This window comes from Bos javanicus, chromosome 11, assembly GCF_032452875.1.
Source record: "Bos javanicus breed banteng chromosome 11, ARS-OSU_banteng_1.0, whole genome shotgun sequence".
Classification (NCBI taxonomy): Eukaryota; Metazoa; Chordata; class Mammalia; order Artiodactyla; family Bovidae; genus Bos; species Bos javanicus.
This window is the reverse complement of record NC_083878.1, coordinates 82,569,154-82,583,090: the sequence shown is the minus strand read 5'-3', so window position 1 is coordinate 82,583,090 and position 13,937 is coordinate 82,569,154. Positions and strand designations below refer to the sequence as shown.

Here is a 13,937-nt window from a genome sequence, read left to right as displayed (position 1 = left end):
CTTCATTTTCTGAATGTTGAGCTTTAAGCCAACTTTTTCACTCTCCACTTTCAGTTTCATCAAGAGGCTTTTGAGTTCCTCTTCACTTTCTGCCATAAGGGTGCTGTCATCTGCATATCTGAGGTTATTGATATTTCTCCTGGCAATCTTGATTCCAGCTTGTGTTTCTTCCAGTCCAGCGTTTCTCATGATGTACTCTGCATACTAGGGATTAAATTAAAAAAATGTATGCTGCTTGAGGACAGTTTCTCCTTCCTGAAAAACCTTCTGGCTAATCCTGTTATCTTGAAATATAAATTATGGGAGTGAGTCTAGTCAGACTGGTCAAGGTCAGACAACCTTGAGACATCCTTTTGACTTATTGTAATAACTAATTAAAGTATAGAACTCCCTTGCTAACACTAGCGAGGGGGGCACTCTCCGACCCCCTTCTGATGTCTATGTCAGAAGCTTTCTCTGTCCTTTCTCTTACTTTAATATAACTCTGCTACATAAAAGCTCTTGAGTGAGCAAGACTGGTGCCTGGTCCTGAAGCTAAATCTTCTTCGGAGATCACGAATCCAACATCATAAGCTACCAGCATCAGGTATGTCATGTGAGTGAACGAACCTTCAAATGATTCCAACCCCCAGCCTTGGAGTTGTTCACCTGAGGTGCTAGTTACTGAGGAACAGAGAAAAGCCATCCTTTCTGTGCCCATGCAGGCTCCTCACTCATAGAATCTACAAGCATAATAAATGGAGCTCTTATGCCACTACATTTGGGGGTAATTTGTTATGCAGTCACAGTAACTGGAACATCACTACTCAGAGCGACACCTGAAGCAGCCCTCACGAATTCCCAGTCTTACTATTGCAGCATCTTGGGAACCTTTGACCAGGCAGGATACATTTCCATATTCAAAATTATTTTCTCCAGGCGTTTTGAAGAATTCTTGACCATCCATATTATCAACCCCTCTCTCTTTAAAAATAGCAAGTGGTCTTAATTCAGTCTGCTTCAAATAAAAATCACAGACCTTGTTAACAAGTGATCAGTTTCACAGATGGGAAGAATGTGAGATAAAGCGAGGACCCTGGGAGGGGGGCTGAGAAGGCAAGCCTGCCCCCTGGCTGCAGATGCAACATGAGCGTTTTTTGCAGGGAATGAAACTCAGGTCCTGGCAGATCCTGGGCAACTGGATTCAGAGCATTTGTCAGCTGCACAGTCTGTTCTTAAACACCCACAACCTTCCAGACTGTGTTCTCTTGCTCAGACTCTAAGTGGGGCACTATTTCCCCAAGAGCCATCAGCATCCCTGACAGGAGATGATGAACACAGGTGATGGTTCTGGGGGTAGAGGTGTGCAGGAGGGGTTTGGGGTAGGGTGGGAGGGAGGCGGATGCTCATGCCTGCTGGCCAGTCAGCACCCAGGCGTAAATCGTGTCCCTGCCTGCCTTGCTTATAATGAGACCGACCCAGTTAGCGTGATCTGTTTTTCTATTTTACAGTCCCTCTGAAACTCATCCGGGTTGCCCTTTGTCTTCTCCTTTCCATATATCTGGAGTGATGGACTTTATGGCCACTTCTTCGGGGGATACAGAATTATAGATCTTTGGATTTATGTCTGTTTGCTGGGCCCCCTCTGGTCCTGGCATCATAAGGTGAATGCTGGGGCAGCAAGAATGATGTTGCCTTCTAATAGATCTGGACCCATTTCTGACAGCTTATTTTGACAAAAGCATAAAATTCAATGATTGTTGCTTAGCTCAGAAGCCGTAGGCAATTCAGAGGGAGAAAAAGAGAATGTTTAAACATGAGCCTTCCCTGTCTCCAAACTGCTTTCTGAGTCAGGTAAACTGTGAATAACAGGGTAAGCTAAGCCAACAAATGACAACAAAGGCTGGTCTAGAAGGAAGACGATTTATCCCACAGGATGCTGTGCAAACAGGATTTTCCCTGATGTTAAGGGATGGCCACCTGCTACTTGAACAGATGAGGGGTCTGTTAGGGAAGCAGGGGGATGTGGAAGGCAGCCTCTGAACTGGGTCCCCAAATGATCCTTCCTTGTCCACTGGTCCCCATGTTTCCAGCTGACTAGACCTCTGTGGCCATGAGATATGGCAGTAGTAATAGTGTGACTTTGATGGCTAGGCTATAGAAGCTATCACTCCCTCTGCTTTGCTTTCTAGGATCCCTGGCTTCAGTGGCAAGCAGGGACGAGTTTAGGGGACACCAGCAGCCATCTCATGAGAGCCTTCAAGCTCCCCCAGGAAGAGGTCCAAGTGGAGAACAGAGGCCTCCTGCCAATTGCTCTAGAGTCCCAAGAGCTGGCGACCTCTACAAGCTGATCCCTGCCTGCCCTCCTCCCACCCCCCCACCCAGACTTCAGATGACTGCAGACCAGGCCCGCAGCTTTACCACAACAGAAAGAACGGCTTTGTGTGGATGTCCCCAGTCTAGCTGCTCCCGAATTCCTACTCCCCAGAAGCTGTGAGCAATAATAAATGTTCTAGTTTTAAGTCACTAGATTTTGGGTTCACTTGTTTTGTAGCAATAGATAACTAATAAGAAAGAAAAAAAGAAAGTGAAGATGCTCCGTCGTGTCTGACTCTTTGCGACTCCGTGGACTGTAGCCCACCAGGTTCCTCTGTTCATAGGATTCTCCAAGCAAAAATACTGGATGGGCTGCCATTTCCTTCTCCAGGGGATCTTCCTGACCTAGGGATCAAACCCAGGTCTCCTGCGCTGCAGGCAGACGCTTTACCATCTGAGTTACCAGGGAAGCCCATTAGATAACTAATGGGGGTATATACATTAGGATTAGGTTTGGTCATTTGGAAGAGAAAATCCAAAACAAAGAAGATAAGTGTTTATTTCTCTCTTGTAAGAAATCTAGAGTCAGTTCTGGCTGGTATGGTGCTCCTTGGAGCCAGAAACTCAAGCTAGTTCTCTCTTGTTCTGCCATCCTCAGTATATGGCTCTCTTTCCAAGGCCCAAAATAGCTGCTCAAGCCCTAGCCATTGCATCCCTATTCCAGCAAGAGGAAGGAACAAGAGTAAGAAGGATGCACCAACTCCATTAATGACACTTCTGTTTACATGCCAATGGCCAGAACACAAGCATATGACCCAGCTACCGTGGAGGGTTAAGAAGAGACTCGCTATTCTGGGAAGCCATATATCTGGCTTATTGTCAGAAATTTAAGGAAAAGCAAATAAACGCTGGGGTAAACTAGTGATATCTGTGAGCTGGGGATTGTCATTCAGCAGGATTTGCTGCTAGTTGCTAGCTTAGCTAAATCTGAATAATAATTAGGAGTTTGTGAAGGAGAGAGGCATGGTGTCCTACAGATGATTGCAGACTATCTACCATTCTTTGCATTAAGTTGCTGCTGCTGTTAAGTGGATAAATCGTGTCCGACTCTTTGCGACCCCATGGACTGTAGCCCACCAGGCTCCTCTGTCCATAGGATTTCCCAGGCAACAGTACTGGAGTGTGTTGCCATTTCCTTCTCTAAGGGATCTTCCCAACCCAGGGATGGAACCTGAGTCTCCTGCATTGGCAGGCAGATTCTTTACCACTAAAGAATCTGAGAAGAGCCACCTGGGAAGCCTTCTTGCATCTAGAGGTGGAGCCTATTTCTCTTCCTCATGAATCTGGGCTGTGCTGGTCATGTGACCTGTAATGACAAACGGAACTTGGCAGAAGTGACACTGAGCTACTTCCACAGCTGACTTAAAAGGTACGCAGCCTTGGCTTTCTATTTTGGGGCCCTCTCCCCTTGAAACCCAGCTACCGTGTAGGAAGTCTGTCTTCCCTGGATTAATCCTGCTGTGGGAAAGCCTAAGATGGACATCTGGAGACAGCAAGCCCATGGATGGGAGCCCTGCAGTACCAGGCATGAGAGTGAAGCCTTCTCAGACCGTCCAGTCCAGCCCACCAGCTGAATGCACCCAAGGGAATGACCCCCAGCTCATACTGCGTCGAACAGAAGAACCAGTCAGGTAAGCCCTGCCTAAATTCCAGGCTCACAGAATCATGAGCAATAAATCAGCTATTGTACTTGTTTGGAGGTATTACTTAGCAATAGATAACTGAAACTGAAAGAGGAAGGCTATTGTAGGGAGAGGAAACAGCATAAGCAAACATTTAGTGGAGAGAGGCAATCTGCTCTATGCAAGGAATTCTACATGGCCTGATGTGTTGAAGGGTACAGTGGCCTTAGGGTACCTGCTGATAGGAAGGTCTGGTGTGTGCCATCCTCTGGAGGGTGGAATCAGGAGTCTACTACCAAGAGATTTCAAAGTGGAGAGGGTGTCCTGGTGGAAGGTTGACCACATCCACTCACAGCATACGGATGTGAGAGTGGGACCATAAAGAAGGTTGAACACCGAAGAACTCCCCTGTAGCTCAGATGGTAAAGTGTCTGCCTACAATGCGGGAGACCTGGGTTTGATCCCTGGGTTGGGAAGATCTCCTGGAGAAGGAAATGGCAACCCATTCCAGTATTCTTGCCTGGAAAATCCCATGGACGGAGGAACCTGGTAGGCTACAGTCCATGGGGTCGCAAAGAGTCGGACACGACTGAGGGACATTTCCTTTACTTTACTTTATAACTGTGGTGCTGGAGAAGCCTCCTGAGAGTCCCTTGGACTGCAAGGAGATCAAACTAGTCAATCCTAAAGGAAATAATCCTGAATATTCACTGGAAAGAACGATGCTGAAGATCCAATACTTTGGCCACCTGATATGAAGAGCTGATGCACTGGAAAAGATCCTGATGCTGGGAAAAATTGAAGGCAGAAGGAAAAGTGGGCAACAGAGGATGAGATAGTTGTCTGGCATCACCGACTCAATGGACAGGAGTTTGACCAAATTCCGGGATATAGCAAAGGACAGGGAAGCCTGGCCTGCTGTAGTCATGAGGTTGCAGAGTTGGACACAACTTCGCAACTGAAAAACAACAATAGCAACAACTCACAGCAGGATTCAGGATCCAGAGCATTGCTGCTAAGTTCTCTATTCTCCTAAGACATAGATCTGTGGGCAAACTTCCTGGGGAAGCTTTGAGGAGTGAGACACTACCTGGGTGGGAATGATGAATGGGTTTGTATTATGTATTGGGAGGAAGGACTTGGGGGATGGGTTATATAATGAAAGTATTGCATTTTCTAATTGACTTCCTTCACATTAAAACAATTCTCTCTTGCTGTTTCCTTCTTGGTGATGGCTAGATCCTTAAAAGCTGGGAAGGAGGGCTCAGGAAATTTAGGGTCATTTCCTCCATTGCATATGGCACATTCATTTCATCTTCATTTTTGGTTGTGAGGAAATGAACATATATTCAAGAGTTGTTTTTAATAGTGCCTTCATGACTGGGGCCATGACTTTAGAGCCACAGTAAGTTTCTTACTGCTCTACTCCAGAACATTTCAAGAAATGATCTGAGTGATCATTACACAATATCTCTATGGATGAATGTTTCATCTCCTTCCTTCATATCTGTTAGGAATGTGTTAGTTGGCAAGCCAGAGGGTATTAACAGTAGCTCAAATATATAAGATGTTTTCCAGCTACAAGACATCTAGCGGCAGACAGACCTGGGCTGGTAACGTAGCTCACCACCATTCATCAAGGATCCAGTCTCCTGATTTCTGCTTCAAAAACCTTAGCATGAAGCCATCTTAGTGGCTCATCTCTGCCTTTCCAGGGAGCATGTCCAGAAGACAAAGAGTATCTGCCAGTCAGATCTTTCCTTTTTAAAAAGGAACTTTCATTTTCATCTAGGCAGAAGTGGATCTCATGCTGTCTCTCTACAAGGGAGTCTGGAAAGGCAACCTTTTCTTTTTTTCTTTTCCCAGGCTGTATAATAATGCTTCCCTGGTGGCTCAGAGGTTAAAGTGTCTGCCTGCAATGCGGGAGACCTGGGTTGGATCCCTGGGTTGGGAAGATCCCCTGGAGAAGGAAATGGCAACCCACTCCAGTATTCTTGCCTGGAGAATCCCATGGACAGAGGAGCCTGGTGGGCTACAGTCCACAGGGTCGCAAAGAGTTGGACTTGACTGAGTGACTTCACTTTCACTTTCATAACAGAGAAGGGCAAGGGGAAAGAGTGAGGGCTTCGCTGGTGGCTCAGACGGTAAAGAATCCACCTGCAATACAGGAGACCCTGGTTCAATTCCTGGGTCAGGAAGATATCCTGGAGAAGAGAATGGTTACCCACTCTAGTATTCTTGCCTGGAGCATTCCATGGACAGAGGAGCCTCGCGGGCTCCTGTTCATGGGGTCACAAAGAATCGGAAATGACTCAGCATCTCACACTTTCACTTCTCTTTCAAGGGGAAGCGGGAATGTGTGTGGCCAGTCCATGGACTCCTTCATGGGGCCCATCCTCTCTACACTCTCAAGGGCCTGGGTAACTCAAGGATGTATTTTTTAGGGCTGCCTTTGCAGTTAAAATCCATCTGGTCTGCAGTGACCTATACTACACCTTACCTGAAAATACGTATCACAGTCTCTCTTGGGTGCACGGATATTACAGGAAAATTCCACCAAACACTCTTGGCTATGGGTCCAAAACGTTCAATTACATAAAATGCTGGGTTATTGTGAAGTTATGGAAATAAACGTTGGTGGAAAAGTCCCAGCTGGGAGTTTTAATTACCTTTGCAGGTTTATCCAGCATGGCTGCAGTTACCAGTTTGGTGCCGTCAGCTCAGCTACAATTTGGCGCCACCTAGTGGTGGCTGTCTTCCCACCTAATGATTTATGCAGAGTTTCCGGGACCAGGTGGAGAAAGGAATGGCAATCCAATCCAGTATTCTTGTCTGTAAAATCGCACGGACAGAGGCTCCTGGTGGGCTACAGTGCGTGGGGTTGCAAAGAGTTGGACACGACTGAGCGACTAAGCACACACAGATAAAGAAAAGCTGCCTGGCTATTTTCATCACAACTAGAGTCTCATTTCTGTTATTAAATTATTGGGTCCAGTGTTATGTGGAGAAGGCAATGGCACCCCACTCCAGTACTCTTGCCTGGAAAACCCCATGGACAGAGGAGCCTGGTGGGCTGCCCTCTCTGGGGTCGCACAGAGTCGGACACAACTGAAGTGACTTAGCAGCCAGTGTTATGATCAAAATTCACAACTTGAACCAAAAGGACAGCTTCCTTCTCCCCAGCTTAGCAATACTGTGAAGGGTGCAATCACTCTCATTTCTGCTTTCCTGTCTCCCATTAGCTATTGTTTCTGACCCTTGGGGAGAGATAACATCTGGGAGAAAGGAGACTCACCTTTGGTTGGCAGGTCCCTTTGTGATCTGAATCTGGTGCTCTTGGGTTCAACCATGCCCAAGGTTGATTTTTTTTAGCTCAGAGGTACTTTTTGTTGGTTTCTTGGGAGATTCTTGTGCTGGTATTCTCCAAACGCAACTCAAATGATGCAGGTGATGTCTGTCCTCTGGTTAAAGTGTTAGTCCCTCAGCTGGGTCCAATTCTTTGCGACCGCATGGACTGTAGCCTGCCAGGCTCTTCTGTCCATGGAATTTTCCAGGTAAGAATACTGGAGTGGGTAGCCATTGCTTTCTCTATGGGACCTTCCTGACCCAGGGATTGAACCTGCGTCTCCTGCATTGCAGGCAGATTCTTTACCATCAGAGCCACCAGGGAGGCCCCCATCTGTTTAAAAGTATGAATAAAATGGGGTCCTTTGGGGATCTGTCTGCTGTATCCTTTAGCTTCTCCAGGCAGCTCTCTTGGGCACATTCCCTTTGAAGAGAGCTTCAAGGCCACACTCCACAGGTGCAGTTAGCCCTGAGGGGGAAGGTCACACATATTCCCCCGCAGTTGCTGGAACTGTAGTCTGCTTACACAGCTGCCTTCTCTTCCCTCCAGCTCTTTTTCTGCCCTGCTGCCTTGGTGCCTTCTAGTCACAGCTTCTCAGAGTATGCCTTCTGCTTCCCAAACTCCTGAGATCAAAAGTTCTGAGTAGTCCCCCGGAAAATGCTTCATCCCTTGAGCTAGGAAAAATATGGGGTATATGGTATCTATTCAGAACTGCTACACTGCATAACTCTCAGGTGTACCACTTATATAAATTGATACAAAATAGAATGAGAATATAGAATATACTGTGAATGGTGCCCCCTGGAGGTGGGAGGCTGCAGCTCGGCCTGATTTTATTACCTTTGGAACTTCAGGTGGTGGATCCTCTTACAGGTCCTAGTGTAATAAGAGAGGTAACACACATAGGAGAAGGGGACGACAGAGGATGAGATGGCTGGATGGCATCACTGACTCGATGGACGTGAGTCTGAGTGAACTCCAGGAGTTGGTGATGGACAGGGAGGCCTGGCGTGCTGCAATTCATGGGGTCACAAAGAGTCGGACATGACTGAGCGACTGAACTGAACTGAACACACATAGACAGTGCTGTGCACTGTTGTAGATGCTTTACCTATTTTATTCAATCCTCATACCAATCCTTCAAGGTCGACATTATTCATGGTTATTTCACAAAAGAGTGAACTGAAGCCCAGATTTGTTCAAGGTTACACAGCTGAGTGCTATCATTGTAAACAACTGTTTTGTTGATATCTATACAACAAAAGTCAAATTAACTTAAAAACTTTTTAAAACAAGAAAACCCAGTTTAGAAAGCTTCCTTGAGGTCTTCTCAATGGTTTCACAGATGCTGCTGCTGCTAAGTCGCTTCAGTCGTGTCCGACTCTGTGAGACCCCATAGACAGCAGCCCACCAGGCTCCCCCGTCCCTGGGATTCTCCAGGTAAGAACACTGGAGTGGGCTGCCATTTCATTCTCCAATGCATGAAAGTGAAAAGCGAAAGTGAAGTCGCTCAGTCGTGTCGGACTCTTCGCAACCCCATGGACTGCAGCCCACCAGCCTTCTCCATCCATGGGATTTTCCAGGCAAGAGTACTGGAGTGGGGTGCCATCGCCTTCTCCATCACAGATGCTAATAACAGCAATTAAGAACATCAGCAAAAAACTTGAAAAAACACAAAAAATATCTAGCTATTGTTTCAATGAGGTAAAAATCTTTTTCTTTTAAAAAAAGGAATTACCACAAATGAATTTTAAAAAAGTTCTTTGGATGGTTATTCAAAATGGGATAAGTAAAATAGACATTTATGTTGATTAAAACAAGATTTGATATTACTACCCTATGTAAAGTTGGCTTCCCTGGTGGCTGAGACTGTAAAAAATTTGCCTGCCAATGTGGTAGACTCAGGTTTGATCCTTGGGTTAGAAAGATCCCCTGGAAAAGGGCATGGCAACCCACTCCAGTATTCTTTCCTGGATAGTTCCATGGACAGAGGAGCCTGGAAGGCTATAGTCTATGGGGTCACAAAGAGTCGGACATGACTGATGACTAACACTAACGCACACCTAGCAAGAGGCAGGGCTAGAATTCAAACCTAGAGAGTATGGCTCCCGAAGCTGTCGTTCTAAGTCCATCTGAAACATTTTGCCTGAGGTTTTCTTTTCTCCTGTCCTTCTGTGGCTAGCTACTCATGGTACAGCAAGCACCCTGAGGTTACACAGATGTGGCTCAGCTACCACTGCTGTCCAGTAGCCACGTGGCTTTTGGTTCAGTTCAGTTCAGTCGCTCAGTCGTGTCTGACTCTTTGCGACCTCATAGACTGCAGCACGCCAGGCCTCCCTGTCCAACACTAACTCTGGGAGCTTGCTCAAACTCAAGACCATCGAGTCAGTGATGCCATCCAACCATCTCATCTTCTGTCATCCCCTTCTCCTCTTGACTTCAATCTTTTCCAGCATCAGGGTCTTTTCGGTGAGTCAGTTCTTTCCATCAGGTGGACAAAGTATTGGAGTTTCAGCTTCAGCATCAGTCCTTCCAGTGAATGCTCAGGACTGATTTCCTTTAGGATGGACTGGTTGGATCTCCTTGCAGTCCAAGGGACTTTCAAGAGTCTTCTCCAACGACCACAGTTCAAAAGCATCAGTGCTTTGGTGCTCAGCTTTGTTTATAGTCCAACTCCCACATCCATACATAACTACTGGAAAAACCACAGCCTTGACTAGACAGACCTTTGTTGGCAAAATATGTCTCTGCTTTTTAATATGCTATCTAGGTTGGTCATAATTTTTCTTCCAAGGAGTAAGTGTCTTTTAATTTCATGGCTGCACTCACCATCTGCAGTGATTTTGGAGCCCAATAAAATAAGGTCTGTCACTGTTTCTCCATCTATTTGCCATGAAGTGATGGGACCAGATGCCATGATCTTAGTTTTCTGAATGTTGAGTTTTAAGCCAACTTCTTCACTCTCCTCTTCCACTTTCATCAAGAGGCTCTTTAGTTCTTCATTTTCTACCATAAGGGTGGTGTCATCTGTATATCTGATGTTATTGATATTTCTCCTGGCAATCTTGATTTCAGCTTGTGCTTTCATCCATCCCAGAGTTTCTCATGATGTACTCTGCATATGAGTTAAATAAGCACGGTGACAATATACAGTCTTGATGTACTCCTTTTCCTATTTGGAACCAGTCTGTTGTTCCACGTCCAGTTCTAACTGTTGCTTCCTGAGCTGCATACAGATTTCTCAGGAGGCAGGTCAGGTGATCTGGTATTTCCATCTCTTTCAGAATTTTCCACAGTTTATTGTGATCCACACAGTCAAAGGCTTTGGCATAGTCAATAAAGCAGAAATAGATATTTTTTGGAACTCTCTTGCTTTTTCAATGATCCAACAGATGTTGCCAATTTGATCTCTGGTTCCTCTGCCTAAAACCAGCTTGAACATCTGGAAGTTCACAGTTCATGTATTGTTGAAGCCTGGCTTGGAGAATTTTGAGCATTACTTTGCTAGTGTGTGAGATGAGTGCTGTTGTGTGGTAGTTTGAGCATTCTTTGGCATTGCCTTTCTTTGGGATTGGAATGAAAACTGACCTTTTCCAGTCCTGTGACCACTGCTGAGTTTTCCAAATTTGCTGGCATATTGAGTGCAGCACTTTCACAGCATCATCTTTTAGGATTTGAAATAGTTCAGGTGGAATTCCATCACTTCCACTAGCTTTGTTTGTAGTGATGCTTCATAAGGGCCACTTGACTTCACATTCAGGATGTCTGGGTCTAGGTGAGTGATCACACCACCGTGGTTCTCTGGGTCATGAATATCTTTTTTGTATAGTTCTTCTACGTGGCTTTAGATGGGTTGATTTCTTGACACTTAGTGTCTTCATCTAAAGATGTTAATACTCCTTGGCAGAGCTGACGGGAGGATTAAATATTCGTTTACTTTTCCTATCTTTCTGCAAAAAGAAGAGTCAAAACTGTATGAACATCAAACAGATTTGAAATTTTCAATACTACATCAAACACTGAGGCTGGGAGGCTGGAATCAGTCAAAAATATTTAATAAATGGCTATTGGGTGCCAGGCTCTTCTCTCCCTAGTATTGGTGGGGGAGGGGGGGGGACGGGGTGGACATTGAGTTCAGTACATTCTCTCCAGGTCATTCGCATACCAGAAAGCCCTGCTTATTATCTTTGAGAAGTTGAGGGGTCTGAAGGAGGCAGCCGAGATAACACAGTTTTGTTGTCGGATCATCCTGGGCCCTTGTGTGAGCCTCATTACGAAAGGCCTGCTTCCTTATACGTGTGAAAGTGGTCCTGATGACACACAGCATACTTGACGTAAAAGGTAACTCTGAGTTCGTCTAATGATGACGGGTACTGGCCACTCAGGAAAACCAAGGCGCAGCTGAACTGGGTCTCCGCTGTGAGGTCCAGGGGCGGGTCTTTCTGTGCCCGGAACCGTTCTGTCGAGGCTGTGTGCCTGCCCGGACTTGGAAAGCAGCAGACCCGGGCGGGGGCCGGGCAGGGAGCGGAAGCGCCAGCGGCCAGCGCGCAGCGTGTCCGGGCGGAGGGACGGAGCGCGAGCTGAGCGGCGGAGGACGGGGCGAAGATGGCGGCTTTCTCCGGTGCGTCCGCGGAGCAGGGGGGCCGGAGCGGGCGGCCCGATCGGCGCCTCGGCTTGGGCCGAGGGGCGGAGAGGGGCCGCGCAGTTCAGGAGGGAGCTGTCTAGGGCGATCTCTTCCTTGCCCGCGCCCGGGGCGGGTTCGGGGAGGACCAGTGGCAGCGCGGGAGGCCCGATCGGTGCGTCTCGCTGTTGCAGGGAGACAGCCTTTTGCTGTCTGGATGCCGGCTGGCTGGCCGGGCCTCCCCGGTGCTCGCTCCCGTCTGTGTCTCCTTCCAGCCGCCCTTCACCCTGCTGTCCTGCCCGATGCGGCGGCGATGCTGCAGCTGCGCTCGGAGCCCCGGGCCTCCTGGGCTTTGACGTGGCGGGTGGTGCAGGGAACCGTCTTCTGCCCGCGCCCGGGGAGGGGCGGGCCGGGCAGGGAGGCAGCGGGGCGCGCGGAGAGGGCTTCCTTGGAAGTGACCATCCTGCATCTAGAGTTTTGCCCAGGCCCTTCCAGAACGAAAAGTCCTAGGCACAAACCTGATCCTTATTTGTTGTTAAGCGCCGTTAAATCAACCCTAACGTTATATATACCTAAGCTATAGGGAAAACCTTTTCAGCCGCGTAAACACGAGGTCAGCGCACACTTTTAAAAATCGTTCTTTTCTGGCGATACCCTCTTTCGTTCCGAAAAGGAATTTGAGATGGCTTACGTAACTGGACAGTTGTTTTTTTCCTTTTTCTTTATCATTCTTCCTTTATACGTCCACAAGTTGCAGTCAGCCTTCCATACTGAAAGTTGTACATTTACCTAGCAATAAATGTATGCAGTTAGGCCAACCATCTTTAATGTTTGTTATCCTATTAAGGTGACTTCACATATAACCCAGTATTGTTACTTTCTTCATTTTTCTACTATTAGAACATTAGAAATTCCAGATTTTTAGTTGGGAGGAAGATTTCTGGTGGTTTTAGTTGGGTTTCATAGGAGACGAGAGGAAATCTGCGTAAACTGGGAGCTGCTTTTCTTTGACCAGCTCTCCTAAAACAAGATTTCAGAGCTCAGGTGTGCAGAGCAGCTAGCTCCAGGTTGTCGTTTTGTAGGGTCACTTTGAGAGTTATGCACAGATTTCAGCAATATTAGGGTAACGGGCTGGAAGAGTCTGTGATGTGAAATAAAGACAATAGTGGAATTAAAGAGCATGAATATTGCTATTTTTCTTTTGAGTATTAAAAATGTTCTGTTTAAAGAAAACATGGTTTCAAAGCAAATCTGCAAAGAGCATGACCAGTGTGGAACAAGAAATTGCCTGGAATTTGCTGAAAGCCGTCTTTAGTTGGTGCTTGCAATGTAATAGTTAATATAGATGCAGCCTATTGAAGACCTTCCCCCTTTTTTCCAAGCAGTTTGCATTTTAGGAGAGAGAATACACCTAGACTCTCATGGGGTCACTTTTTAAAAAGGTCAGCTTGGCGGTACTTTTGACCTGGATTAGTTTTTCAATCTGTGGATTTCGTCAAAGAGATTGAGGGGTAGAAGAGCCTGCCTTTTTGGAAGAGATTTTTATACTTTCTTATGTCATCAATGTTTATATTAACTAGGTCACTATATAAAATGTTGGGGCTTCCCAGCTAGCACTAGTGGTAAAGAATCTGCCCACCAGTGCAGGTTCCATCCCTGGGTCAGGAAGATCCCTGGAGAAGGAAATGGCAACCCACTCCAGTATGCTTGCCTGGAAAATTCCATGGCAAGGGAGCCTGGCTGGCTGCAGTCCATTGGGCCACAAAGAGTTGGGCGCTACTGAGCACACATATAAAATGTTAGTATTGTATCTACTGTTGACTGCTAATATGAGTCTTCTCACTTGATGTGGTAGAGGGGGGCGTGTGGGAGCTACTTTTGCAGTGGATTATAGATTTGTCTTTTTACAAATGATTATAAGAAATACAAAATATCCAAATAGTTTATCTTTGGGGTTGGATGTATTTGAGTATTGTTTGTTTTTTAATAGAAA

The 13,937-nt window shown here is 46.5% G+C and overlaps 1 protein-coding gene across 2 annotated transcripts in view; it reads left to right on the top strand.

The window, feature by feature from the left end:
- The first annotated feature begins 3,670 nt into the window (after positions 1-3,670).
- DDX1 (DEAD-box helicase 1) overlaps positions 3,671-13,937 on the top strand; it is a 40,376-nt gene continuing 30,109 nt past the window's right edge. The window contains exon 1 of one of the 2 annotated variants that reach the window (XM_061433267.1): positions 3,671-3,986. In XM_061433267.1, coding sequence (XP_061289251.1) covers positions 3,944-3,986 — 43 coding nt within the window. In that variant the 5' untranslated portion in view covers positions 3,671-3,943. Of the gene's footprint in view, positions 3,987-11,826; positions 11,945-13,937 lie in introns of those variants that run through there. The other variant, XM_061433268.1, reaches the window with a different exon arrangement.